Genomic DNA, 26,813 nt, shown 5'->3' with positions numbered 1-26,813 from the left:
AAATAGTCATCAGTGCTACTCTATAACTTTCTCAGTTGGTTTCATTTACATACATTTCCCTTTTTAATCTACTCCATGGATAGAAATGCTGACACATCAGTACTACAATACACAAGATGGAGTCAGTCTTGACATAATCAAAAAACACAGTTCCAACTCTCAGGATATTCCACTCTCCCCACTCCCAGCCCTCTGCAAGGCTTCAAGTAGGTGCTGGGCCAAGGCCAGTCAGACCACAGTGATCATATCCAATCCACAGCACCTTCCATTTTATTGTTTTATTTACAAACAGGGTGATGTCAACTGGGAGAACCAGGGTTGGGGTCAGTCTGGGCCATCCATGTGGAGTGGCTCCTGTGTCAGTCTCAACCATGAGGCCACCTCTTCTATCCTTTTCCTGTCCCTTGGTAATGGCCCCTCGATTCCTCAGGGCAGCCTCACCTACTGCTCTTGAGAGCCCTTCCATAAGGGCAGATGGATCCTGGGGGAACAGGGTGGCACGAGGGCTGGGGCCCCCTCAGTTTGTGTAAACCTGAGTTCCGATCACACGCATGATTTCCTTCTGTATCTTAGGGTCCTGAGTATTAATGTTGGCATCGCCCACCTGACCATCTTCATATCTGCCAAAGACATGGGAAATGTGAGTCAAAGAGGGAGAGCAACAAAAGAATCATGCAAGACTGTATTTGAAAGTGTGGCTCTCTCATCTCAGAAGTTAAAAGCCTTTTCTGGCAGCTCTTTAGGATGGAAGGGGATCAGGTTACCTGGCCTTCACTCTCCAGACCCTGTTCTGTTCAAGCACCGACTACACTCAGGAGGTCATGGGCTAATCTCAGATTAGAGAAATGCTGTCTCAGACCCCATGATATCCCTACCTTCATTCTTTGAATTAATCCCCAGGGTACCCGCCTAGACTCACACAAAGAAGAACCGTGTGCAGACATGGTCGGACACAGGGCAGACCCAGATGTTGCCATGCTTCTGGAGGTCCTTAGATGTAATCACTGGGAAGAAAGAGGCCGGAAGCCACAGACAGAATCCTTAAGTCACTGAGTCCAAGTGGAGAGGACATGATGCTTCACCAGACCTCCCACACCCTTGGCTGGATTCTGTGCCAGAGTTACATCAAAAGTAAAAGTGGGGGACTAAAAAAAAAAAAAATGTGGGGGACCAAGAGAAGCGGGCTGGGTGAACTACCTACCTTCGCAAAGTGCTATACAGTTTAGATTCCGACTCTGCAGGAACCTGGACTGAATGGATCGGGTCTGGAAAGGAGAGCACAGGCAGGTACACGGTTAGAGCTTTCCTTTTTCCTTAGTTAGTTAGTAATGGTTGGGGTGGGGATATCCTGGGACCCAGACACCACAAAGTTTGCCTTTCTGTAATCAGTATGGATGGGTCTACAGCTTCCATCTTTACATTTTCACGTTACTGAATCTAAACTCAATCCCTGCCTACATACAACTGAGGCCACATATGACCTTAGAACCGTGTTCACTTTAGAACATAACCGATTCCTTCAAATGAGCTTCAACTATGCACTTCCCTTCCCATCACTGGTTCCCTACCCATCTCAGTATTCTCCCAAACTTGTCCCAGAAGATGGCTATTGTCTCACTAGTGCAGAGTCAATAATACCTGGGGGATGGTATTCATCCTGTTGTATCTCTGGACCAGCTCATCCTTGGAGGGCATCCTGTGCTGTCCTTTTCCCATTCCTGTCACAGAACAATAAGGCCAGTTCATTCCTCCATTCTGGCATCAAATAGTTAACAAAGTACACTATGTGCTGGGCACTGAGCCAAACACTTGTCAACACAGCAGTGAATAAAACAGGAATTTGCCCTCACGGAATTTAGTCTGGTAGAAATTATAGTCAAGGAAAAAATAATTACAATACAGTATTGTAAGGGTCAACAGGCCCTGGTGTTACAGTGTTTAAGCATTTGGCTTCTAATTGAAAGATGAGGGATTCAAACCCACTAGGTGCTCCATGGGAGAAGACAGTAGCAGTCAGTTTGAGGTAGGATGAGAACATATAGAGCATCTACAGCACTGTCAGCCAGAGGTGGGAAACTGGCCTAGCCTAGGGGTGTGGACAGTCTCCTGGTAGAAATGGCAGCAAGGCTGAGAACTGTAGGATTAGGAAGAGTTCATTCATTAGAATGTATTATGGGCAGAGGTAATAGGACACATTAGTCTGGAGGAAAGATAAAGCTAAGTGTTTTAGTCTACATGGCGGAGGAGTGGAGAGAGATAGCCAGAAAGACACAAGCCTAGGATCACAGGAAGCAGGCTCTGGAGGCCATGTCAAGGTAACTTAAGGTTATTCTGAAGGGAGCAGGGAAACACTGAAGGGTCTAAGATAGGAGAAAAACACATGAAATGAGGGGGCCAGGAGAGCACTCTAGCTAACACCTGGTATCAAATGCCAGAGCCATATGAAATGAGGCGTGGGGGGCAATGGGGGTAAGGGGGGTGGAGGGGTGGGTTTGAGAGAAGCAGAGTAAGTCAGATCTGCTCTAGTCTCAAAGGTACATAAAAACTGACCAGTGTCATTCAAAAGACAAAGGAGTAAACACAGAAAATGATGAATAATTTTCTATAGGTAATCAGAATGGCAACTATCTTAAAGAAGCCTACCTCCTTCAGAAAGCCCTCCCTAACATGAGAGGTGTCGATTCTCTCCAGTTCCCACCCAATCCAAACCTGTAAACTTCCACTCCCCTTCCCTCCTGAACCGCACTGCTTGTAGCCCTTTAGACGTTATGTGGATTTAACAGTGCTCAGGTGGGGCCTACTCCCACACTACACACGCAGCTTTATCACAGGCTCGGCCTTGTCACAAAGAGATGGAAATGCAGGTCATGTCAAGCCATGAGCAGCACTAAGTGGGGGCTACCTCATGACTCCATCACAAACATTCTATTACTATGATTCTGCTTCAACACCTGGCTTAGTGAAAACCACTGTGGAGTGAGCAGTGAAGGTGGTAGTCTTTGGACTGACACTGTCCACTGCTCAGATGGTCAATTTGTCCCACACTCCCTCTGAAGCCTCCTGATGAATTAATGACATGAACAAACCTCAGGGCAGCAAAAGCCTTAAGGCTTGAATTGCCAAGCTTTTCCTCCTACAGGTAAGATAGACACCACCCTTGTTTCTATCTTCTCCAGCCTGAGTATCTCAGTGACAAGCTTCTGAATAAACTCCTATTCAAGGTTCTCTCTGTGAGGAAGCAGATGGAAGGGTAAGACAGAAGAATCGAATTCTATGGCTGCTTTTAGATATGGTCCTTAATGATAACGTACATCTTACCCTAGGTCTATCCTGTTGCACACTGCCCTGGCCACACTGACATAGGGTCTCAGCCAGTGTCTTCATATAAGGACCCAGAGTTGGAAAACATGGTGATAGAAATGACGCTGCAGATCTCATGATAGAATTTTGCAAGACCAACAACTTAATCATTGCAAATGTCTTTTTAAAACAATACAAAAGGGTCCTGGTGTGGCACTGTACAGTAAGGACTAGACTGCTAACCACAAGGCTGGCAGTTCAAACACATCAGCCACTCCTTGGAAACCCTATACATCGTTGCTATGAATCAGAACCAACTAAACAGCACTTAACAACTATAACATACACATGGAACTCACCAAATAGCATATATAGGAATCAAATCTATGTGGGAAGAAACTAGAAAAGCTCAATATCACTAGCTTAAAACAAGTCCAGGAGAGCAAAATATGACCTTGAACACATTCCACCTTAATACAGAGATCATCTCAAGAACAGACTTGATGAATTAGACCCTAATGACCAAAAACTAGAAAAGAGTTATGAGAAGACATCAAGAACATCATATAGGAAGAAAGCAAAAGGTCACTAAGGAGACAAGAAAGAAGGAAAAGACCATGATGGATGTCAGAAGAGACTCTGAAACTTGCTCTCTGGCACAGAGATGCTAAAGCAAATGAAAGAAATGAGGAAGTAAAAGAGCTGAACAGAAATTTCAAAGAGCAGGTCAAGAAGACAAAGTCAAATATTATAATGAAATATGCAAACACCTGGAGTTAGAAAAACCAAAGGAAAGAACACACCCAGCACTTCTCAAGCTGAGAAAACTGAAGAAAAAATTCTAGCCTCAACCTCTAATACTGAAGGATTCTATTGGCAAAATATTGAATGATGCAGAAAGCATAAAAGAAGACAGAAGGAATGAATACACAGTCACTGTAGTCAAAAGAAATATCTGATGTTCAACCATTTCAAGTGATAACATAAGATCAAGAGCCAAATGATAAGGAAGAAGTTCAAGGTATACTAAAGACATTGACAAGGAACAAAGGCTCTGGAATTGATGGACTACAAATTGAAATCTTTCAACAAACTGATGCAGCACTCGAGGCACTCACTCAACTATGCCAAGAAATTGGTAAGACAGCTATTAAAAGGCCAACTGACTGGAAGAGATCCATATTTGTACCCATTCCAAAAAGAAGTGACCCAATTGAACACAGAAATCATTGGACAATATCATTAATATTGCACGCAAGTAAAAAATTTTGCTAAAGATAATACAAAAATGGCTGCAACACTGCATTAACAGGAAACTGCCAGAGGTTAAAGCTAGATTCAGACAAGGATGTGGAACAAGGAATATAATTGCTGATAACAGATGGAGCTTGGCTGAGAGCAGAGAATACCAGGAAGATGTCTACCTGTGCTTTATTGACTACACAAAGGCTTTCTTTCAATTGTTTGTGTGGATCATGACAAGTTATGGACAACATGGGTGAGAATGAGTATTGCAGAACACCTAAGTGTGCTCAAGAGGAACCTGTACGTAGACCAAGAGGCAGTTGTTCAAAAAGAACAAGGTAACACTGAATGGCTTAAAATTAGGAAAAGTTTGTGTCAGGGTTGTATTCTTTCACCATACTTATCCAATATGTATGCTGAGCAAATAATCCAAGAAGATGGATTATACAATTTGAGTAAGACTCATTAACAACCTGTGATATGCAGATGATACAATCTTGTTTGCTGAAAGTGAAGAGGACTGAAAATACTTATTGATGAAGGTCAAAGACCAAAGCCTTTGGGATGGGTTTCACCTCATTGTAAAGAAAACAAAAATCCTCACCACTGGACCAATAAATAACATCCCTATAAATGGAGAAAAGACTGAAGTTGTCAATGACTTCATTTTGCTTCGATTAACCATCAACACTCATGGAAGCAGCAGTCAAGAAATCCAACGATGCATTGCATTAGGTAAATCTTAAATCTGATGCACAAGACCTCTTTAAAGTGTTGAAGAGCAAAGATGTCAATTTGACTACTAAGGTGCACCTGACTCAAGCCATGGTATTTTCAATAACCTCATATGCATGTGAAAGTTGGACAATGAATAATGAAGACTGTAGAAGAATTGATGCATTTGAACTATGGTGTTGGAGGAGAACATTAAAGTACTATGGACTGCCAAAAGAACAAACAGATCTATGTTGGAAGAGGTACAGCCAGAATGTTCCTTAGAAGCCAGGATGACGAGACTTTGTCTCTCATACTTCAGACATATTATCAGGAGGGACCAGTCATGTCAGGACATCATGCTTGGTAAAGTGGAGGCTCAGCGAAAAAGAAGAAGACCCCAAACGAGACGCATTGGCACAGGGGCAGCAGCAACAGGCTCAATGTAGTAACAGTTTTGAGGTGTTTCTTTCTGCTGTGTACAGGGTCAGTGTGAATCAGTACCAACCTGACGGCACCTGACAACAACATATATGTAGTTATGTCCCTTTTTGTATCCATGATAGATCGTTTAATTGTGCTTTTTTTCTTCTTAATCAATCTAATCAGGGCTTCTCTTTTTTATTAGTTCTTTAAAAGAACCATCTTTTGGCTTCTTCCTATCTATTGTACTAGTTTTTATTTTATTATTCTCATTTTTCTAGTTTGTTTGGATTATTCTAGTAAACACTTTTCTAATTCTGTGGTCTCTCTTATCTTTTTAACAATTACAATTACTAGAGAATGCTAACCAGTGTGAGTCTCAAAAAGTTCATGAAAAGATGGAATTGAAAAATAATGGAATTTATCCTTTCACTTTTTGAAGTCTCCTCAAAGTCTATAGAGAATCTAGCACATATCCCTCAAGCTGTATAGTACAAAAACAAAATCAGACCAAGACGAAACGAAAACATAAACCTGGAAGACTTAGAAAAATCCAAGTCAGATTTGTTTTCTCAGCCAGAAAAAGCTGAACTTATTTCTTAACTAGAATCTAGGCCTTATTAATGATTATAAACAATTTAAACTATAAAAGGATGAGTTACAGGAAGAACAATGTCTCAAAAGCTATAAATCAATGTAAGGCACTCAGGCATTCAGATGTATTAAACTAAATTCACATGCAATGAGCATGCATGTGCACAATCAGTCACAACGGCCTGTTGTTAATATCAAATTTGTGGTCTGCAAAGAAACCTAGTTTCATGTCCAAATTAGTCTCTAATCCATTCCAAGGGCTAAGCTCCTATAACAGATAAAACCATTCCCATGAAAAAGGAAGATAACTGGTCTCATCTACTAAAAAAATCTACATTTCTTATGAGTAGAGACAGACATACAGACAGACAATGCATTCATGATGGAGGAGAACACTGACATAAACCAAATCTCCATGAGATGGGGAGGAGGAAGCAGCACAGATCATGTGTTCACAAAATGGAAGTAACGTAAATAAAGTTCAAGTGGCCAGATAGTATGTCTTACCTGAGTATCCAAAGGAAATACTGGAGATGGGGCTCAGGTAGATGCCTTTGCCATAGGCTGCTCCATGCAGCTTGCGGGGAAATACCAGGATGAGCAACATAAGCCTGGGCCACCCCCACGGCTATATATTAGCAGTTTATGGTTTATGCAGCCCTCTGCCTACATTTTGACTCAGACACTCTAGATGCCTACTCTTGGAAAGCAGACTGATTGAGAAGTAGACACAGGTTAGCTAGCCCCTTTGCTTATGAAATACTAGGTGTTGATGCCTTGGAGAGTGGGGAGTAGCAAACACTTAGTCCCTTAGAGTCCTTTATCCTCTCCCCTTAAAAAAAGAGGAACTACAGAACAGGTAGCCAGGAGGAGGGATAATACTCAGTCTCTGGGATCCCACAGAGCCTAGGGGTAATATCAGACTTCTGACAGTTTCCCACGTCAACACTCTTAATAAACAACTGTATAAATAAGAAAGCTCTGTCAATTAACAATTCAACACGGGGTACAATCTTAAAGTCCATACTTCTGACTATTGCTACCTTCCCGTTCCCAAACCACAAGAAACGAAGTCCAGCCAAGTACACCACAGCCACATTCCTTCTATAGTTTTAACTTCCTCCTTAGGGGAGCCCCCAAGGCAGGCTAGATTTGAAGATGGAGACATAAAAAGAGCTGAGTACTCCAGAGCAGCATTGCCCCAAATTGAACGGGGCAGGGAGGGAAGTAGAGAGAAAGGGGAAAAGGGCACAGCCTCACCTGCAGTTTGGTGTAGGATGCATTGACCAGCCCATTACGCAGGATCGAATGCCAGTTCTCAATGTGGGACCCACTGTAAGGTAGACAGTAGAACACATGTCTCCTCATGGTACGAGGTTCCCAGGAGCAGCTTCCAAGGCTGCCATTCCCACCACGTTCACCCACAAAGGACATGAAGAGGGACAGATTGTCCTAGCGATGGGTATGCACATGGATATAGTCACGGCATGCAAAACTTGTGTGGTCAACCCTACATCCTCATGTCAGGCCCATTCTCTTCTGTGCTTCTGTTAGTCCCATCCCAAATCCTCAACTGTTGGCTCAGTATTTTCATTTGTCTGCTCTGCTGGTATTCCAAATTCAACAAATCCATCTCAGACTCAACTCTGCCACAGGCTGCTCCATGCAGCTGTCCAGGAATCACCAGGATGTGCAACATAAGCCTATCATGGGCTTCTAGTTCTTTGTTCATGTTCTATTTTAAGAAAAGGGTATCACCACTCCCAGTTACTTTTCATACCTTTTTATCCTCACTGTCCTATCCACAATTAAGCATAAAGGCTTTCTGCTCCTGTAAAGATTTATAGCCTTGGAAACCCTGTACAGGGTCGCTATGAGTCGGAACCGACTCCACGGCACATAACCACCACTACCACCATTAGCTTTACATTAAAATAGTTTTTGAACCTGTCCCTTCAACCACATCTTTTTTAATGTAAATGTCATCTCTCCTCAATGACATCATTAGTAGTTTGAGTAAAGACTATCTTCTGTGGAATTTTATCTTCAATAGCACCTACCACAATTGTAGTTAAGAAGCAGCTGCCCACGGGTTGATAAATGCAGACCTATGAGTAAAACCTATGCTTCAAGGTCATCTGTCCTCCCAGCCTGCTACATGATTAGCCAACCCCCAGCCCATCTCCACCCCTCTCACTGGAAGGCAAAGGTGCTGCCATAGAGCTTCTTGGCGGTCCGGAACCGAGCCTCCTTGGCAGGAGGGCTGCTCAGCAGGAGGAACTGGTGTGAGGTGTGCATGAACTTCAGCTGCTGCCCAGGGTGGGGTGGGGTCAGGAAAACAGAACAGAAATGGAGATCAGGGAGGGAAGGGTTGGGGACAGGGAGCAACTCTGACTTACACTGGCCCCAGATAAACAAACTACGCTTAGGTCCAAAGACTATGGTTGATGGACAGAGCCCACCAGGTAGGCCTAGCACCACTGTGGCTAGCTGGTTAGGAGTCCCACCCTCAGCTCACCAGAAACACTAGGGTTTAGAGGGAGAATGGTCACTTACCCTGCTGAGAGGTAGTTTGACAATGTGTGACCTGTTGCTAGAGATGATCCTAAAAAGAAACAGAAAAAAGGAAAAGGACAGAATAAGTGTGTGGTTTGGCCATCCTGAAGCAGAAACATCCCTATCACCCCTGTGAGAACAAGCATAGATTCCAGAACTGTCTGAATTGTGTGAAATGTTGAGGTCATTATTGGGACATTCCCTGTGAGTGGTAGTGCTTGTGTATAAAACTGTAAAATGGAAGGTTCTATCCAGAGACCAGTTAGTTACTGGGGAGCTCAAGAAGGAATAGACATAAAATTACTGTCTGAGATGGAGAAACAAACAAAAGTAACTAGAACAAACTTCTTAGAAGAGTCAGGGACAGACTGGGCTGCAACTAGACTGAACTCCGAGGGCAGGAGAGAACAGAAGTATTGAGGGCTCAGTATGGAGCACTATCGTACAGTAGATAGCTTGACATTTTGTGCCTCATCCATGTACCTATGACACCACCCTAGGTGTCCTATGCCTGGCCATTTCTCATGCTAACAGACAGCAGTTATTGCACACATAAAGTATTGATGTTAAGGACTAAGGGCAGGGGGGAGGGCGGTAAACAGTTCGGGAGGGGAAAGCTATGTTAGAAAGACAGAAAGAAATCAAGATCAGGGAGAGAGGAAGACGAGGGTAGAGGGCAGAGGGAATGTTCAGAATATTTGCTAGAAGGGAGTAACAACAGTGCCTGATGTTCTGGACATTCTATATCATCAGGGAAAAGCCCCGAGACAGGAACACAAGGGTGCAGGGGGAGGGGGAAGAGAGACTCCTCTGAATACACAGAAAAGTTAGTTTAATAAAATAGTATTAATTCCTACATGCAAAGAGCATTCAAAAAACCTACAAAACATATGACACCTAAAGAGAACTTGAGGCATCATATCGAATTCTGTGGGTTCTTGGCAGATTCTGAGTCCTTCTCAGGACTAAGTGTATAAATAGAAGGTCAAGACAAAGTCCCAATGTTGAAACAACCTGTAAGAGAAGGTATAGGCTCCCTGTCCAATAACCCCCTAGGACAGGAGGAGTCATTCTATCCATACCACTGCAGAAGAGGATGGGCCAGGGGATCCAGCTTGTCCATCTGCTTCTTGATTTCCAAATAGGAGCCCTGCAAGACAATGGCCGTGAGGTGAACTCTAAGGAGAGGTGGGGACCCTCCCACTTTCCACAGACTGACTATCAGGGCCCGGGGCCAGGCACTGAAGGTCACATGGGGGCAAGAGGAGGTAGGGGTCCCACCCTCAAGGAGCCCCAGTCAGGTTGGGAACTCATAAATATGAAAATGACTGAAGATGTTTACAAAACAACATGCAGGTGGGTCTCCCTCATTTTATGCAATTCCTACAGCCCTAAAAAGGTGGACTGTAAATTGAAAAAGAAATTAAACCAATGTCCCAATGTCCCGGAAACACTAAGCTAAGGAATCCTGCAGTAACACTTTACATAGAGCAGAGTCCTCTGCCATGTACCTCACCCCTCTAGCTGTACCACATGTGTTCATCTGAAGTGTGAGATATAGGATTTGCTGAGGAGAGGCCCACCTGTAAATGTGAGTACAAATGAATGTCTACTCATGCAGAGATTGCAGATGAGGGGTGGGGAAGTCTGCTGAGGGACAGCCTTGAGTCAAAGGATGGTCACTGCTCCATGTGGCTGCCCCACCCCTAGAAGGATAGAAGATGTAGGCCCCTGGGTCTAGTTCCTTACTTTCGAGCACCCCAGCCCCCAACCCAGAGCAGAGGCCTTTCCCTTCTCTATTTGCCTAAAAGTTATGGGGAAAACATTTAATATCAACAACTTGTGAAGGAATTAGCCAAAAATGTACAAGGTTGAGAGAGACATTAAGAGTGAAGAGACGAAGGGGTAACAGCTAACAAAACAGCGAACAAGGACTGGGAAGGTTAAAGAGGGAAGACTAGAAAAAATACAGTGAGGACACTGAGTAGCATCTCTAAATCTTCACCCCACTCCCACGAATCCCAAGCATAATAGGACACTTGAGCTGGACATGCAGAGGGCAGGGGACAGACAGAAGGCAGAATACCTGGGTCATCTCCCGGATAGACATCACACTATCCAGAGCTTTCTGAAGTCGCTCATAATTCTTCTTCTGTGGGGAATCAATGGGAAGAGAAGAACCAGATGAAGAAAAGCAGAGGAGAGTAAGACAAAATAAAAAGGTGGGCCCGGTCTCCAAAAGCAGCCTAGGCCAAAGGGAAACAGCATAGTAGGTAACGGAAAGAACATAAACTTTAATGTCAGACAGTCTGAGAAGCACATATTAGTTCTGTACTAGGGTGAGTTACTTAAGTTCTCAGAGCCTGTGTGTAAATGAAGACAATATGTACCACCCTTGTGGAGATGCTCTGAGGATTAAACGAAATAACTAACGTTATGTAGAGAGCCCATATATAGGAAGGACAGTAACAGCAAGTTACTACTGTGCTGGCTTCCTTACATATACAAATTCTCTCACTTTTATATGCACAAGATAAACACGCTACTCCCTATTTACAGAGAAGGAAAGTAAACTGAAGTTCAGGAAGGTTAAGTGACCTAATGCATTCAGCTAGGGAGCAGCAGAACCTCAAATGGAACCCAGGTTTCTCTGGCTCAAAGACTATATTCTTTGTAATAGAATGTATCAGTGTAATAGATACTAATTCTTCTCCCATTCTTCTGACAATCCCAGCTGTTTATTCACAGAAACAGCTGTATCCTAGGGTTCAAGAATTTTCAAGACACAGAGCATAGGGTCTTCTCTCCCAGTACGAGTTCGCATCCATTAAGAGGTCACGTTCTGTGACCCACTTGCTCACTTCCCAGGAGGCAAGGTACTGTAGTGTCCACCCTCTCTATCTAAACTCCATAACACAGCTTACTCTTACTCTCCTTACTCTCCCCAGGCTCTTGCTTTCTTTCTAGAGTCGCAACCCACAGCCAGACATTCCATTTCTTCCTCCTTATTCCAAGCCAGTGTGCGCACTGGAATGATGTCCCATTTCTCCCATTATCGTTTACGATTTCTGTTCCTTAGCCCCATTTTGTTCCCCAAGCAATCGTACCTTAGGGTTAAAGGCCAGAGTCTTGGGATCAGTGGGGTCCACCACGGATGGATAAGGCTCAAAGATGATGCTCTTTCTAGGGGACTCTAAAGCTGCCCTGCACATGGCCACCAGCAGATCTACCACCTAAGAAGAAAAGAGAGTAAATGAGCAGAAGCTAAGTGATCTCCCAATACTGGGTGTTACAAAGTATCCAGCACAGATCTACCTTCCAGGGTCTCAGAACATTTGATACTCTTTTTAATAACTAATGTTGGTGATTTTAACATCAGAAAATACAAATGCATTTTAAAAATTAAAATTAAACCAAAGTGATTAAGGAAAAGACAAAAATCACCCCTACCACCCCTACCACCAGCCACACCATTCTAGTGTGGTGCTGTGGATTAATGCGCTGGACTATTAATAAGTCAGTTTGATCCTCAAGGTCAGTGGTTCAAGCTCACCAGCTGCTCCTTGGAAACCCTATACAGGATCAATATAAGTTGGAACTGACTCAACAGCACTTAACTAAAACAACCTTCAAATAAATCTCATTCCTTATCGGTAGCTTGTTAAACTTGATGCTATTATCCTTCCATTTTCCCTATGGAAACAGGTTACATAGGCAATTAGAAAAAAAAAGGAACTGTACTATACAGACTACTGCAATGGATTTTTAACTTCAGAAAACTTCATCATTTTCTATCCATAAATAACAGTTGTACAGTATTTCTGCTTAAAGAAAATACCAAAATTTCTGTAACTGAGTCTCCTGTAGATGGAGTTGTACCCACTGTTTTTTTTACTATAACAAACAATAATATTGTGAAACCCTTATGTATAAAGGCATTTCTCTGTATATTACAAGGAGCAAAATGGTTGAGTTCCTTTTCTTTCTTGATTCTAGTTCCCAAGCCACTTTTCCCTCTGTCAAACCTCTGCTCCAGTGGCCACCTCCTCTGCAGCTCCCGACATGACTCCCAGAGTGTAGAAGGAGAAAACACAGAGTTCACGAGTACAGACGGCTGGCTGAATGGGACATATTAAACAGATGGGGGAGGGGGGAGATATGCAATAAGAAGGTGTTTCAGGAGAGACGGATAATCTAGAACAAGGTAGGAGCCTGGGACTCTAAGTCAGAAGCAGTCTGGGTGGCACAATGGGTTACACGTTGGGTTGAGCTGCTCCAAGGGAGAAAGATGAGGCTTTCTACTCCTGTAAAGATTTACAGTCTGGGAAATCCTGTACAGAGTTGCTATGCGTCACAACTGAACTTGCTGACACACAACATGCCAGAAGCAAGCTATTCTGTAAATAAGTGAAATCTCAATTAAAATGACTTACTCATTAAAGAATACTGTCTCCTTTCTAAAGCCTTCCCTGACCTCCCTACAAGTCAGATGCTCTCTCTTCTAAGCTTCCACACCACCGCCTGCATCTCTTCTACATCCTTAATATGCACTGTGATTATGATTCAGTGTCTGTCTACCCACCTGGACCACCTCGAGGACAGCATCAGATGCAATCAGGCTGGTTAGTATCTAATCCCAGTGCAAGGTGGGGACTGTATACTCAGAAATACTCTCACATTCTCATTTCTGCTTAATGGACCATCAAGATTCAGAGACAAGCAATTATTCCTAGAGTCTCAAGGAGTACGGTCAGAATTCTACCTTTACCATAGACCCAGGAAGGAAGGAATAAAGGAACAAGTGAAGGGGTGTTGGCCAAGGACCCAAGGAAGACAGTAACAGAGTAGAGGTATACACCTTTAGCATGGAACCATTCTGGAAGACGTGCTGCTCATCACACACCACACAATACTCATTCAAGGTCGGAATCCTCTGCTCTGCATACTTCATGATCTGGGGAAAGAACAGATTGTATTTATTTTTGGACGTCTAGGCAGATATGGGAACTAAACCTGAGCATCACTGCCAGCTACTTTACTTCTTCCCAGTGCCATGCCTAGGGCCGGATTTATTCTTGATGGCCCGACTGCAAAGCTAAGGCTACATGCTGCTGCTATTGTTGTTGACTGCTGTCAAGTTGGTTTTGACTCATAGTGAGCCGGTATAGGGTTTCCAAGAAGCAGCTGATGATTCTGAAGTTAGCAGTTAAGCTGTCTTGTGCTCATCCTGCAGTTCACACCAGGACTCCAAGACTGTATAATAATAATACAAACGCAGCCATAACCTTAGATTTAAAAGAACTAGATTAAAATTCCACCTCTTCTACTTAATATTTTATATAACTTTGGGCAAGTCAGTTAACCTGAGCTTTGTTTCTTCTTTACAAAGTGATGCATTATTCAATTAGTTCAATGGACTAATGGATCATGTGAACAGCAGTGTCCATGACTCTGAGAACAGAAGAACTAGATGGTGCCTGACTATCATTATCAACTGCTCTGAATGGGATCACATTAGAGGATTCTAGGTAGAGTGGGAGAAAACGTGGAACAAAATTCAAAATCATAAAAACAACCAAATAAACAAACAAACAAAACAGGGTAAGGATAAGCTGTAGGATAAGCACTGGACGGAATGTTTGGTTTCAATTACAAAGTTGGCTGTTCAAACTCCCCATACAGGATCACTATGAGTCTGAGCTAACTCAAAAGCACTTAACGACAACTTTAAAAACACCAGCAGAACCTCAAGATTATGGTCACTCTTCAAGTCTGTAATTGCACAGAGTAAGGTCTGTAGCTCAATTTTCAGTCAAGCAGTAAATAGGTATAAAAGGAAGGACAGCACTTGTGAGGTTCAGTCCTGGTGGCACAGAGGGTTACACAGTATAGAACGGTTAACCTTTTAGGATCAAAAGGGCTGCATTTACCTATGGACAAAATTCAGAAGAGCTGGGAAAGAAGGAGCAGTGAAAACAAGAAACAGAGTGAGGAAGTGAGATAAGTGATGTTACATTGAGGCAACTGCAATCATTGAGATGAAACAAAGTCTGTGATTTGCAGAGTATACAACTGATGATCTTGTCTGTAACCTTCACTCAATTCACATGAAAAAGTATACGTATGTTTTCAATAGGTATATTTGTGAAATGTGGGAGTGCAGTGGCTCTGTAGGATAAGCACTGGACTGTGAACCACAAAATTGGTGGTTTGAGCCCACAGCCTCTCTGCAGGAGAAAGAGGTGCTTTCTGCTCCCGCAAAGATTTACAGCATCAGAAACCTATACAGAGTTGCTGTGAGTTGGAACAAACTTGACAGCACTTAACAACAAAACATGTGTGAAATGATAGCACAATACACAAACTTAAATAAACTTGCTAATGATGAAAAACAAGTAACAAATACAAAATTCAAATCACAAATCATCTAAATAAAAGACTGCATTTTTTATTTGTATAATAAAAGCATAATGTAGGTATGGGCATTTGCAAAATAAAGTAGGGTGCTAGTCACCTCAGGGCATATTGGTAGGAAAGAGATGACTTCATGAAAGTATTTTATGTGTTGATAGGTGCTCATGAAACTATTAACAGTAGTCGCAGTAATTACAGATTGTCCCCACATATCAGGTGACAAGGGCACCTGAGAAGTCATTTCATCTACCTAGAGCAATCTGCCTATCCACTGGGAAGATAGCACAAATCCACAGCTCACACATGGGTATCCTAAAGCATTTTTACGAACACTGCCTTAACATGGCTTTTCCAATCAGCTGTGTTTTGATTGGAATCAGTTGTTTCTATTTCATATACTTTTGAACAGGCTTTTGAAGTTACCTGAACGACACATGAAGTGTTTTGTTAATTCATTTAATAAAGATTTATTGAATGCTTACTGTTTACCCAGTCCTGTGAAAGGTCTCCTGAGGATGTAATGATATATAAAAGATTGCCTTTGTCTTCTAAGACCCTAAACGTGAACAGATGTGGCATGCATGAATATTAACTACAGTTTATATGAGACCAAACGTCAATTACTTTAAAGAAAAGATGAAGATATAAGTGGGCAAGGAAACTAGATCAATGGACATAAGAATAATCAGAGTGGAAATGAGATAGTTTACACATTGTCAAGAATGTAACCAATGTCACTGAACAACGTGTATAGAAATGTTGAATGGAAATCTAAACTGCTCTGTAAACCTTCACTGAAAACACACTGAACAATTTAAGGCAGCAAATGGTATGACATATAGGTGCCATATATAACAAGAAGTAGTGAAGAAAGAGGTCATTTTCAGCTAGTACACTGAGGGTAACAGAATATTTTAGGGAAAGGGGCACCTGAGCCTTGACTACAATAGGCAGATAAGGAGAAGAAGGCAGATGAAAGCAATGGCATGAACAAAGGCAACAGAGACATAAGCCAGAAAGCATGTAGAGGTGGCAGAGCAATGAAAACAAGAACCAAGTAGCCAGTAGTTAGCAAGCAGTCCAAGAGGTCTGTGAGGACAATTGAGGGAGGACCATTTGAGCAAAGATGTCCAGGACTGTAAAGACATCACTGTCGATCCCTCTCTCTCATCTCGATATCTGTTGTTGTGAAGTGTCGTTGAGTCGGTTCCGACTCACAGTGACCCTGTATAGGGTTTCCAAGGAGTGGTAGGGTCTGAATTGCTGACCTTGTGGTTAGCAGTCCAGTGTTTACCCTACAGACACACACTAAGACTCTTAGACATTTAAATTTTGCAGTGCCTTATTTGGCACTTGATCACAGGTGGTCTACAAGTACTGTCCTTACAAAAAATGCTGTAAGGTTCTTGAGTATGGCAACTGGACTGTCTTTTCTCCATACAGTAGTTCTGGGAGCAAAGCAACACAGGAAGCATTTGTTAAATGACTAACGAGCTAAGAGACCCACTTAAGATCAGGTGGGTCAGGTAACAGCAGAGAAAGGGTTTTGGAGTTACCTGAACGAGGAATCCATACTCCAGAGTGGGAATGTTCTTGCAGTGACCACTGACCTGAGGGGAGTAAAAAGACCCCATGAGCCTCCCATGAAGCTGGGGTCTAGATGACCTCACTTATACCCACCACCTAAGTTTCCCCAAAAGTAGCTGAGCCCTAGTCTGAAATCAACCTAAGATATCCCAAAGCTGGAAAGACGACCATTAGACATTTTTCAAAGGAAAAGGACCCACCTGCCTTTGATCCTCTTATGAGGCAGGTGGAGCATGTTAGTGCAGCAGCTGACTACCAAGTCCTATCCTAGGCCAAAACTGAATAAAATCATCCCTGGCCATCCCCAGACTCTCAGCTTCATGGCCTACATTGTGAACAATGACGAGTTTGGTATGTTTCCTGCTCCCGACTCATGGTACATCCCTGGACAACCATCCTCCCAGCCTATTTTGAGGAACCATGGTCCCGTATTTGCACTCCACCCTCCTAATGCCCACAGCAAACCCTCCCCAGCCCATGTACCAAAGGAGAGGTCCGTGCTGGGGGAGGGAGGCCCACGTGCTGAGGGCACAGGAGACCTGCCTGGGGGCTGGGAGGGTAACCAAACACCTCCACTTTGGGGTTCTTCATGGTGCAGGAGATAGAGCGGTTCATGAGACGCCCAACCCGAAGCTCTGGTACCCCCAGTTTGCCTTTCAGCATGGAGTCCTGTATGATAGGGAAACTGGGAGACCTGGGAAAGACAGAATATGAGCAGTGATGACACTGAGGATCCAGCATGAGCCCTAGACGAGGACTGAAGCTAAGAGAGGTCAAAACTAGATGGGTACCGTGACACAAGTCTCTGAGACACTTTCATCTAAGGAACGTTCCACTGCACCGTAAACACTGTCAAGAAAAGTAGATCATGCATCTGAAAGTGATTTTTATGTTCTTATCTGTGTAGTTTTCACAATGAGTCCCTGTAGGGCAGGCAGAGGCAGGACCTAGATCATTCTCTGACATCTAGGCTGGGTATGAAATGACCCTATGGAGAGGAGATGCATATATATATATATATATATATATATTATAAAGTACTAGACACTGTGCTAGGCAAAATTAATCACCTCTATCAATAGTTGTGTCAGTGAAACTGAAAATCTGTGCCCCCCAGAGTCATCTGTTTAGTACTCAACAGTCAATATCTGCCACTTGGGTTTACATCTGTCTTTAGGAAGATTAGAAGGCAACAAGGTAAAAAGAAAAAAACAAAAAGCACCCTACAACCACCATGTAAACTTGGGGTCAAAGAACGGAACACTATTTACTCCAGAACCTAGAATGTACCCTTGCAGAAGAAGGAGGAATTAGTGTCTGTTTTCTCACTTTGTCTCCTTAGGTTGGTGAATGGGATGCTAGCCAAAGAAAGAAAAGATAGAGTAATCAGAATACATTCCTCCAAATACACACTGTGTATTAGGTATTGTGTTTTACATAAACAATGGGGTCAAGAGTAGAAGGGTAAGGACACGCAGATGACAAGACCACATGGGTAGTGTTACCAGTTAAAGATACAGAATTCAGAGAACAAAGAGAGGATAGAGAACAAAGATAGATACGTTTAGGAGCTCAAGATGATGGGGTGACGGAGAAGACATAGTGTAGTGGTTTCAAGTTGAGCCGCTAACCTGCAGCTCGAAACTACCAGTTGTTCTGTGGGGGAAAGATGAGACTTTCTGCTCCCATAAAGATTTACAGCCTCAGAAACCCTATGCAGGATCGCTATGAGGCTGAACTGACCTCACGGCACATAACCACCACCACCATCAAGGTAATTAGAGATTGCAACTCCTAGGAGAACACTTACTTGGGGATGGGTGAGAAGATGCTGAGGCCAGCTCGGAACTTCTTGATGGTACCACTTGCCTTGAACCAACTGTGCCTCTTCTCCTGCTGGGTCTTCAAGAAATCGTTGCTGAGGTGTTTCCATTGTTGGGATGTGAACATTCCCAGGATCCTGAGGAATCAAAAAGAATAGGCTTAGGAAAGCTCAGGCAGGAAAATTGGTCAATAAATAATGATTAAGCACATGAAAAGCTGCTCAATGTCATTAGTCACTGTTGTTGCTGTGAAGTGCTGCTGAGTCAGTTCCTACTCTTGAGACCCAGTACAGGGTTTCCGAGGAACTACTGATGAGTTTGAACTGCTGACCTAGAAATTCAACCCAACCTTGCAGTCCAGTGCTTCTCCTACAGCGCCACACCAGGACTCCTCCCTTTGGATACTCAAGCAATACGGAACTACCGGAAGTGCCCTACACACATGCTGCTTAACCGACTGTGCCTCTGCCAACGTAACACATTCTCGGAATCTTGTCTATATGGATAGATTTCATCCATCTCTGAATACCATTCATCATCTCCCTCTCATTCTTTCACTCAGAGCCTTCCTCCACCTGTCACTAGACTGAGTCGTTCCTTTCTCTGTGTTCTTTCTAAACCTTACATAGTCACTTAAATGAAAGGGCTTCAAAAGCTTGAGGAAAAACTCCATTACCTTTCCATTCCATTTTTCCACAAAGTTTTGCCCCTTCGTATTAGAACATGGATCTGCTAGACTCGATTTGAAACTTTTTTGAGGTTAGAATGTATGCTTCATATCACTATGTATATACCCAATACTTAGTAAGGCATTTGGTGTACACATCCAATGAAATGAAGTCATCTCTGAGAGAAACTGTAAGAGGAAATGTCACAAGCCTCTCATCTAAGCAGCGAGGAGTCTTTCATCTCCAGCCAAACCCAATGCACAGCCATCAGTCAGATCTGCACTCCGCACAGCAGCCCTATGAGACAGAGAATTGCTCCACAAAAGCAGACAGCTGCATCTCTCTCCCACACAACAGTTGGTAGGTTTGAACCACTAACTTCTCAGTTAGCAGCCAACTGTGCCACCAGGCCTCCTTCCTCTCACCTCCAGGACACCTCAAAGCCAGATACCCAAGAACCACAGACTTCCCCTCCTACCACCAAAACCTTGGCCCCCAAATCTACTTTAGCCTTCCTTAGGCATATCACAGAAAGATACTTTTGTATAAAATTTAGTATCCATCCAAGGGCCTGCCTGTCCATCCCCATAGAGGAGGGATTTCAAAAAGTTTATGGAAAAATTCCATTATCTTTTAATTCCATTTTTACACAAACTTTTTGAAGTCCCCTCATATCTTCTCCTCACATGTTCATGACCAAGAAAAATCAAAGTTCTTACTTTTTCAACTGAAGACCTAGCCCAAACCCTTCCTTATTCGACGGCTGGAAAACCTCAATTGACGGTTCTGCAAAAAGAAGAGAAAGTTCCTAGTATGTACACATCTCTATCCTCCTGGAAATTAGAAGGCACAGATCCATGGAACAGTTTCCTTAGACTCTAAAAATAGTAACTGCAGGTACTGTGAACAGTACAAGTGAAGGAAGACAATATCACCAGACAGAGGGGAGATTTGAAGAGCTGACTAGTTCAAATGTCCTCAGTAGGAAATAGTGGAGAGAGGGGAGGAATAAATGATATCTGCGTATCAGAGAAAACAACTGCATTAACCAAGAAAGTCTTTAGGGGATGGCCATCCAATGAAAGAGGATGAAGACACAACACCAGAAGATTAAAAGTTCCTACCAATGGCCTTCTTCCTAGTTTTTCTCTACTTAAGTTAACTGAGGACTTTAGCTCATGTTCAGAGCACCCAACTGACCAAAATCACTGCCCTTACCTGGTCCATCAAGGTACTGGGAGAGAGAGAATCGCAATCTTAATACAATAGGTTCTGTCCGGAGGACCTTCCAGGCGGTAGAGACTTCCTCCTAAAAGAGTAAGAGAAACAGTTACAAGTTTAGCAGCAGAGAGGACTGGTTTAAGATTTCCCCATATGACACACACTATCTACTGATGGTCTAGACAAGACACGGATGGAGAATATGTGCTCTAAAGACAGCACTCAGGAATAAGACTCCTGGCTGACATGACAAAATCCACCAGTCCAGCTAGCTATGTTGTTGGCGGGTACTAGCACCACTTACATCGAGGAAGCTGATGTTGATGTGGAGGTCAATGTCCACGTCATCGATGGTTCCATATTCTCTATAGAGACATAGGTGAACACAGGTGAGAATCATTAAGGGAGAAGAAAGAACATAAACTGAGGTGAAGGGAGACCTGTACCTGAGGAGAAGGAAAGGCAGGGTGGAAGGTACTCTTACATCTACCTAAGCTTTTAGTGAAAGCCGCAAACCACTCACATGAGCAGGATACTCTCTAGGCCTAAAGCCTCTCTTGCCTCAAAAGTGAAACCATCAGCCTAGAGGGGACAGTGGTTAGAGGGACTTTCTAAGAAAAGTGGCCATATTTTGCCCATTGGCTCCTATCAGGCAAGCTTCGTATCCTGAGCAACTCCCACTATCATTATGCTTTTGTTTTATCTATGCCCACAGACCCCCAGCACACTGTAAACAGAATAGTCCTCTAGCCTTTTAACAACTCAGATGGCAGTGGCTTGCTGCCCTGCCATCCCTGTAGTGGAGCCCCACCTGATGGACACAGAGTTCTCACTGTAGATCTCCTTCACGGCTTCTATGTCTGCATCAAGCTGTGGGTGTCGGTATAGGTCAGCTGCACAGCTCCCCTGGGTCAGTGGCAAAATGTGGTGGTAGGGAGTGGGAAAGAAAGGGATGAAAGATGAAAAGAACATGGGCGACTCCTGGAACAGGGGAAATCAAACCTAGTACAGACTAAATGAACCGTACCTATTGGAAGGTGCTCTGGGAGGTGCTTCTAAGTGGGAGTTTCACTGAGACCAGTTTCCCTCCCATCATCACACTTAAGATGTTCTTGAAGAGCAACTGCAGTCTTTGAGGCGTTTGCATCCTTAGGTCTGCAGTTTTTCCTCTCTGACTCAGGCTGCTCAGGTGTACCTTCTATGTGAACTCACAACAGGCTGACAAGCACAGTGTTTAACTCCAATTGTGTCTGTCTGGAGTGTCCCTGACATTTCTGCTTAGGACTGTGAACTGGGTAGTGAAGGCATTAAGGAATCAGTGGCAGGATAACCTGTTAAGAGTCTGAACCTAATGAATGAACTGACCCCCACAGGCTAGTGAGAAAGGACTATCGGTGGTACAGTGGTCAGGTGCTCTGCTGCTAACTGAAAGTTCAGTTGTTCAAACCTACCAGCCTCTCTGTAGGAGAAAGCTGTGGCTGCCTGCTTATGGAAGATTCACAACCACCTTGAAAACCTTATAGGGCCAGTTCCGCTCTGTCCTGTAGAGGCACTAGGAGTCAGAACAGACTCAACAGCAGTGGGTTTTTTGGGTTGGGTGCTGGGAAAAGGAGCACTGGTAGCGCAGTGCGTTCCACAATGGGCTAACCACAGTTAGCAGTTTAAATCTACCAGCTGCTTTGCAGGAAAAAGATGAGGAAACCCTCTGCAGCCTTGGGAACCCTATACAGCGTTGCTAAGAGTTGGAACTGACTCGACGGCACACAACAATAGTGAGAGACTACAAAAATACTTATTTCTAACTAGTAACATATGGGTAGCCTCCATGGACAGACTATGGTATGCCCTGGGACAGATATGAATCACAGGCAGCATGGACATGGATCAGCTCCGACAAGCTCAGGCCACACCAAAGTTAAATCCTCAACTCATCTCTACTTTAGAACCACCTCATTCACTCCCAAGGCATCCAAAGAGAAGTACACATCCAGAGCAGCCAGCAAGGGTCGCACAGCTAATAGCCTCACCTGAACTCCATAGAGAAACTCCTCTGATTCATTTTCTCCTTCCGAATCATCATCGTTCCAGAACTGGCCTTTGATGTCCTAGTGATGAGACATAATACAAACCCTTGTTAGGGTCCTGCTCCCCCAAGGCATGGGGTAGGATGATAAGATGGGAATTAGGCACCCACAAAGAGTGGGAGACGGTTCCTTGGGATAGAGTAACTGAAGCTCTAATTCTGTTCTATCCATTACTTCCCCCTTTGGTAGGGTCTCAGGCTCTTTCTGAATCTCCATGGCCTAATTCTAACTTGGTGGGATGGAGAGTAAAACAGTAGGCAATTCTGGCCTTCTTAAGGCTCAGTATGCACGAGGAGGATACAGAAGACTTCAATTTCAGTGTCCAGGTTGATTACCAGCCATACCTGGGTTCTAATACAAACAGGCCTCTCCTAGGATTGCCATCCAAGGCAGCTCCCAGGCACACCTAAGCTTTCTTTCTACCACACTTAACATTTCTTCCAAAGGAAAACCACATATACACACATATCCCCCCCGTCCCTCCAGCCCACCAAGTAATAGTGTTTCCATGCCCCCTCTCTTTCCTTTAACTGCAAACAACCACCCCTCTTCTAAAAGGGCTGGAGGGACAACACCAGGCAAGGGTGAGATCTGCGCTTTGTCCCCTCTACCCCAGGGATGATAAAGCTGGAGAGGGGAAACTCTCATTGCAGGTGGGCAGTCAGTTCTCACCATTGGGTCAGTGGGTCACTCAAACTCCCAGGTCAGTGCTAGGCAGCACCCCTCCATACCACCAGCTGAACCCAGGCCAACAAGATGGGCATTTAGGAAGCCACAAAGGGAGACAAACGAGGAGGCAATGTCACGGGCTAACTGGCAATCTGCTGGAGATGGAGATGGCAGTCTCTGCTGTTGCGTTGGTAACGAGTCACTGTCCTGTGGGAAGGAGATAACAGCTGGTTTCCTCACCATTTAGGAACGGAGTGGTATATAAACAGGCACACAGACTTGAGGATACACTTTCATTATACGTGTGTGCAGAAACTTGCCCATAAACATACTTACATGTATGTACACACATACTTACACACAAAGCTTTTGGAAGATAATGAACTGTAGTGTGCAGTTCATGTTGAGAGTTGACATTGGAACATGTCTGCACTCATCTGACCCATGACTGCAGAGTCCCAAGTTCTTTCTAGCTCACACTGCAGCATCACCTCCTGGAGCCAGCGGGCAGATGTGGCCAAACCAGATGCTTGTGCTACTCGACATTTTGGAACACTCTTCACGGTACCACTCCCTGACAGCGTTTTGAACCAGAATCTGAGATTATTTCTGGACTCTTTATGCCTAGTCATTTCTCCAGATTGACTCATTTTCTCTATATGACAGTCACGCTACGTTAAAAAATTCCCCAGCAACAACGAACATCCTCTGGTAGCCATGGTCTGAGTTTTTATGGACAAAATAATGCCCTGGACTCAACTGGGAACCTACCTCTAAAATAAAAATGTACTAATGATCCCAACAAAAAAGACTAACTTCCTAGACCTTTTTACATATCATTTTCCTGTTCCCATCTAGTTCTAAGGACATCCAGCCCTACACTAGCCACAGAAGCCTTCACATTAAGTAGAAAAAAAAAAAATCATCTGCCAAATTTATGAAGGCTTTTAATAGCAGGGAGTGGCAAATGTTACCCTAAGAGAGAGTTTAAAAAGCCTTCTGTTACTCTCTATATCGTAGGTCACGAGCATAGCTATGTATTATAATCACCTGGGGAACTTTTAGCACACACCCATGCACAGCTCAACTCAACACCAATTAATTCAATTTCATGGGGATGGAGCCCATGTATTAAATTTGAATTTTAAAAGTTTTCTTTGAAGTAAAAATTAAAAACCAGTTATAGGCCTTTTTGTTTCTGCAAATAATTCACCCTAACCCACTCTAGTCTTAAATACAGAAGTTCTTGGTCTCTAATGAGGTTCTACGGAATCTTCGGTTTCTGGAGCAGTGGTTTTCAGAGTGCAGTCTGTGGAACCATCTGTGTACAACATCAGTATCACTTGGGAATTTTAGGAAATGCAAATTTGCAGGCCTACTGAATAAGAACTCCAAGGGGGTGGGGCCTCCACAACCTCTACTTTCAAGGAGCCCTCCAAATTATTCTAATGCATGATGCAATCTGAGAACCTTGTGTGTTACAAGGGTGTGTGGTCTGTTTCTCAGATACCACCTGAAGTCTGGTAACTGATCTGGGGTAAGGACGTAAGGCACAATGCCAGGGCAAACTCAGCATAGCTGTCCTCCAGTGGATAGTACTTCCTGACCGATTTAAACACTATGCAGAAGAAATGTGAGTCTGAAGATTTTAGGGATGAAATGCCATGCTGGGATTTGCTTTAACATACTACTCAGGCAAAAATATTCCTGTAAAAGGTAGACGTTTGGTTAACAAAAGGAGGGGAGTGGTTGATCTTGATGTCCAGGAGCAAAGGACCTGGGACTATCAAGGGAGAAGAGTGGAGTGCGGGACTCTATCAGAGAAGTAGTGACGCCAGAGATGGAGGCAGAGATGATGATGATGATGTGGAGAGCACCTGGGGACTCTGGACTCAGGGAGGGAGAGGGGCTGTGTGCTGGTGGCTGGGGGGTGAGGGGAAGGCTTGTGGGGTGTAGCACCTTTGGTTGTTTGAAAGGTTATATTTTCCTGAGTGCTTCAGTGTACATCCAAAAAACAAAACAAAAGTAACAGAGGGAATGGAAGCAAATGCTGTTGAATGATGATGCATGGAGGGGATTGTAATCATTGCAATGAAATGAAATATGATAGGATGAATGTAAAAGCTGATGTTCTCCCATGTAAACTATCACTCAATTCACAATCAAAACTTAAAGAAACAAATTACTGTAGCACCACAAAAAATGAAAAGGAGAAAATGTTGTTGTTAAATGCCGAGTTGGTTCTGACTCATAGCGACCCTGTATAGGATTTCCAAGGAGTGGCTGGTGGGCTTGAACCACGGACCTTGTGGTTAGCAGTCCAGTGCTTATCATACAGCGCCACATCAGGACTCCAAAGACAACAGATTAAACAAATAGGCAAAATGTTGATTACTGATGAAACTTATGAGTATGTAAGAGTTTGTTACACTCTCTACTTCTGTGTATAATTGGAAAGTTTCATAATATAAAGTTAGGAGAGAGAAAAAAAGAAGCTACTCTTACAGGCGCTCTCCCTAGAAAGTCACATCTATCCCCAAGACTCCACAGTGGGTTCCTTGCTCTCCTTTAAACATGTTACCCATATTCCCATCTCAGGGTCTTTGCAGCTGCTGTTCCACCTTCCTAGAATGCTTTGCACCCCTATTATCTACATGATTAGCTCCTTACCTCTTCCCTCTGCTCAAACGTTACCTTTATTGTTGTTGTGAAGTGCTGTTGATTCGATTCTGACTCATAGCGACCCTGTATAGGGTTTCCAAGGAGCAACTGGTGAGCTTGAACTACCGACCTTGTAGTTCAAACTGACATTGGGGTCCAGTGCTTTAGACCACAGCGCCATACCAGGACTCCAATGTTACCGTTACTATCCTAAATAAAACAACCACCTGACACACACATACTTATCCCCGTCCTTGTTTATTTTTACTTTTCCCAAGAACACTTACCGCCTTCTAACATACAACATATTTAAGTTTATTATCACAATCGTCCATCAGAATGTAAGCTCCTTGGTGACAAGGGCTTTGTTCTTAGCAATTAGAACAGTGCCGGGTACACAGTAGTCTCTCAGCACATATTTATAGAATGAATGAGTGAATAAGTGAATCTTCTGCTGGACACTAAGTAAAGAGGTTCCTCAAGCCAAATGAGAGGTACATATAAAAAACTAATACACACACTAAATCATACATTAAAATGATTTAAAAAAAAAAAAAAAAACAAAGTTTGAGAATCGAGATTCCATTCACCTTCAAGGGAGACTGAGAACCAGGATATGAAGATCTGAGGGCTGGATTTGTGAAATTTGAAAAGAAACAGTCACGTGCGGATCTGGATGATCTCAGAAGAATAAAGAGGGAGGCACTAATGTCCAGACTGGGCCGTCTTGGGCTGGATGGTAGGATGATGGCAGCGTAGGCCAGAAGTACCAACTTTCTTAAGGTCTTTGTCACCGTAGTGGTCAAGAAAACCTTAACCCTTCTCCAAGGGCTGTTGTTACTTGGTTTCTGCTG

At 43.5% G+C, this 26,813-nt stretch overlaps 1 protein-coding gene across 1 annotated transcript; it reads right to left on the bottom strand.

The window, feature by feature from the left end:
* Positions 1 to 247: 247 nt before the first annotated feature.
* Positions 248 to 26,813, bottom strand: PARP6 (poly (ADP-ribose) polymerase family, member 6). The gene is made up of 23 exons (XM_006866523.1): positions 26,550 to 26,813; positions 23,302 to 23,505; positions 22,573 to 22,650; positions 21,357 to 21,451; positions 20,850 to 20,910; positions 20,543 to 20,633; positions 20,044 to 20,110; positions 18,644 to 18,793; positions 17,317 to 17,527; positions 16,803 to 16,856; positions 13,691 to 13,786; positions 12,858 to 12,950; positions 11,940 to 12,065; positions 10,919 to 10,984; positions 9,915 to 9,982; positions 8,833 to 8,881; positions 8,474 to 8,583; positions 7,537 to 7,609; positions 6,784 to 6,853; positions 1,639 to 1,718; positions 1,202 to 1,265; positions 920 to 1,004; positions 248 to 620 (listed from the first exon to the last, which is right to left on the bottom strand). The coding sequence occupies exons 2-23, from the start codon at positions 23,302 to 23,304 to the stop codon at positions 518 to 520; spliced, it is 1,893 nt and encodes a 630-aa protein (XP_006866585.1). The 5' UTR covers positions 23,305 to 23,505; positions 26,550 to 26,813; the 3' UTR covers positions 248 to 517.

Source organism: Chrysochloris asiatica, unplaced genomic scaffold, assembly GCF_000296735.1.
Source record: "Chrysochloris asiatica unplaced genomic scaffold, ChrAsi1.0 scaffold00092, whole genome shotgun sequence".
In the NCBI taxonomy this organism is placed as follows: domain Eukaryota; kingdom Metazoa; phylum Chordata; class Mammalia; order Afrosoricida; family Chrysochloridae; genus Chrysochloris; species Chrysochloris asiatica.
The sequence above is the reverse complement of the archived record's forward strand: the minus strand, read 5'-3'. Positions and strand labels throughout refer to the sequence as shown.

Bases quoted from the DNA above. Each gene is read 5' to 3' on its own strand.
- PARP6 (XM_006866523.1), bottom strand. The intron at 20,111-20,542 runs GTAAGGGCAGTG...TTCTTTTTGCAG, and splicing joins CCAGTACCTTGATGGACCAG to AACCGTCAATTGAGGTTTTC. The intron at 12,951-13,690 runs GTGTATACCTCT...TGTCCCATTCAG, and splicing joins AGAATGGTTCCATGCTAAAG to CCAGCCGTCTGTACTCGTGA.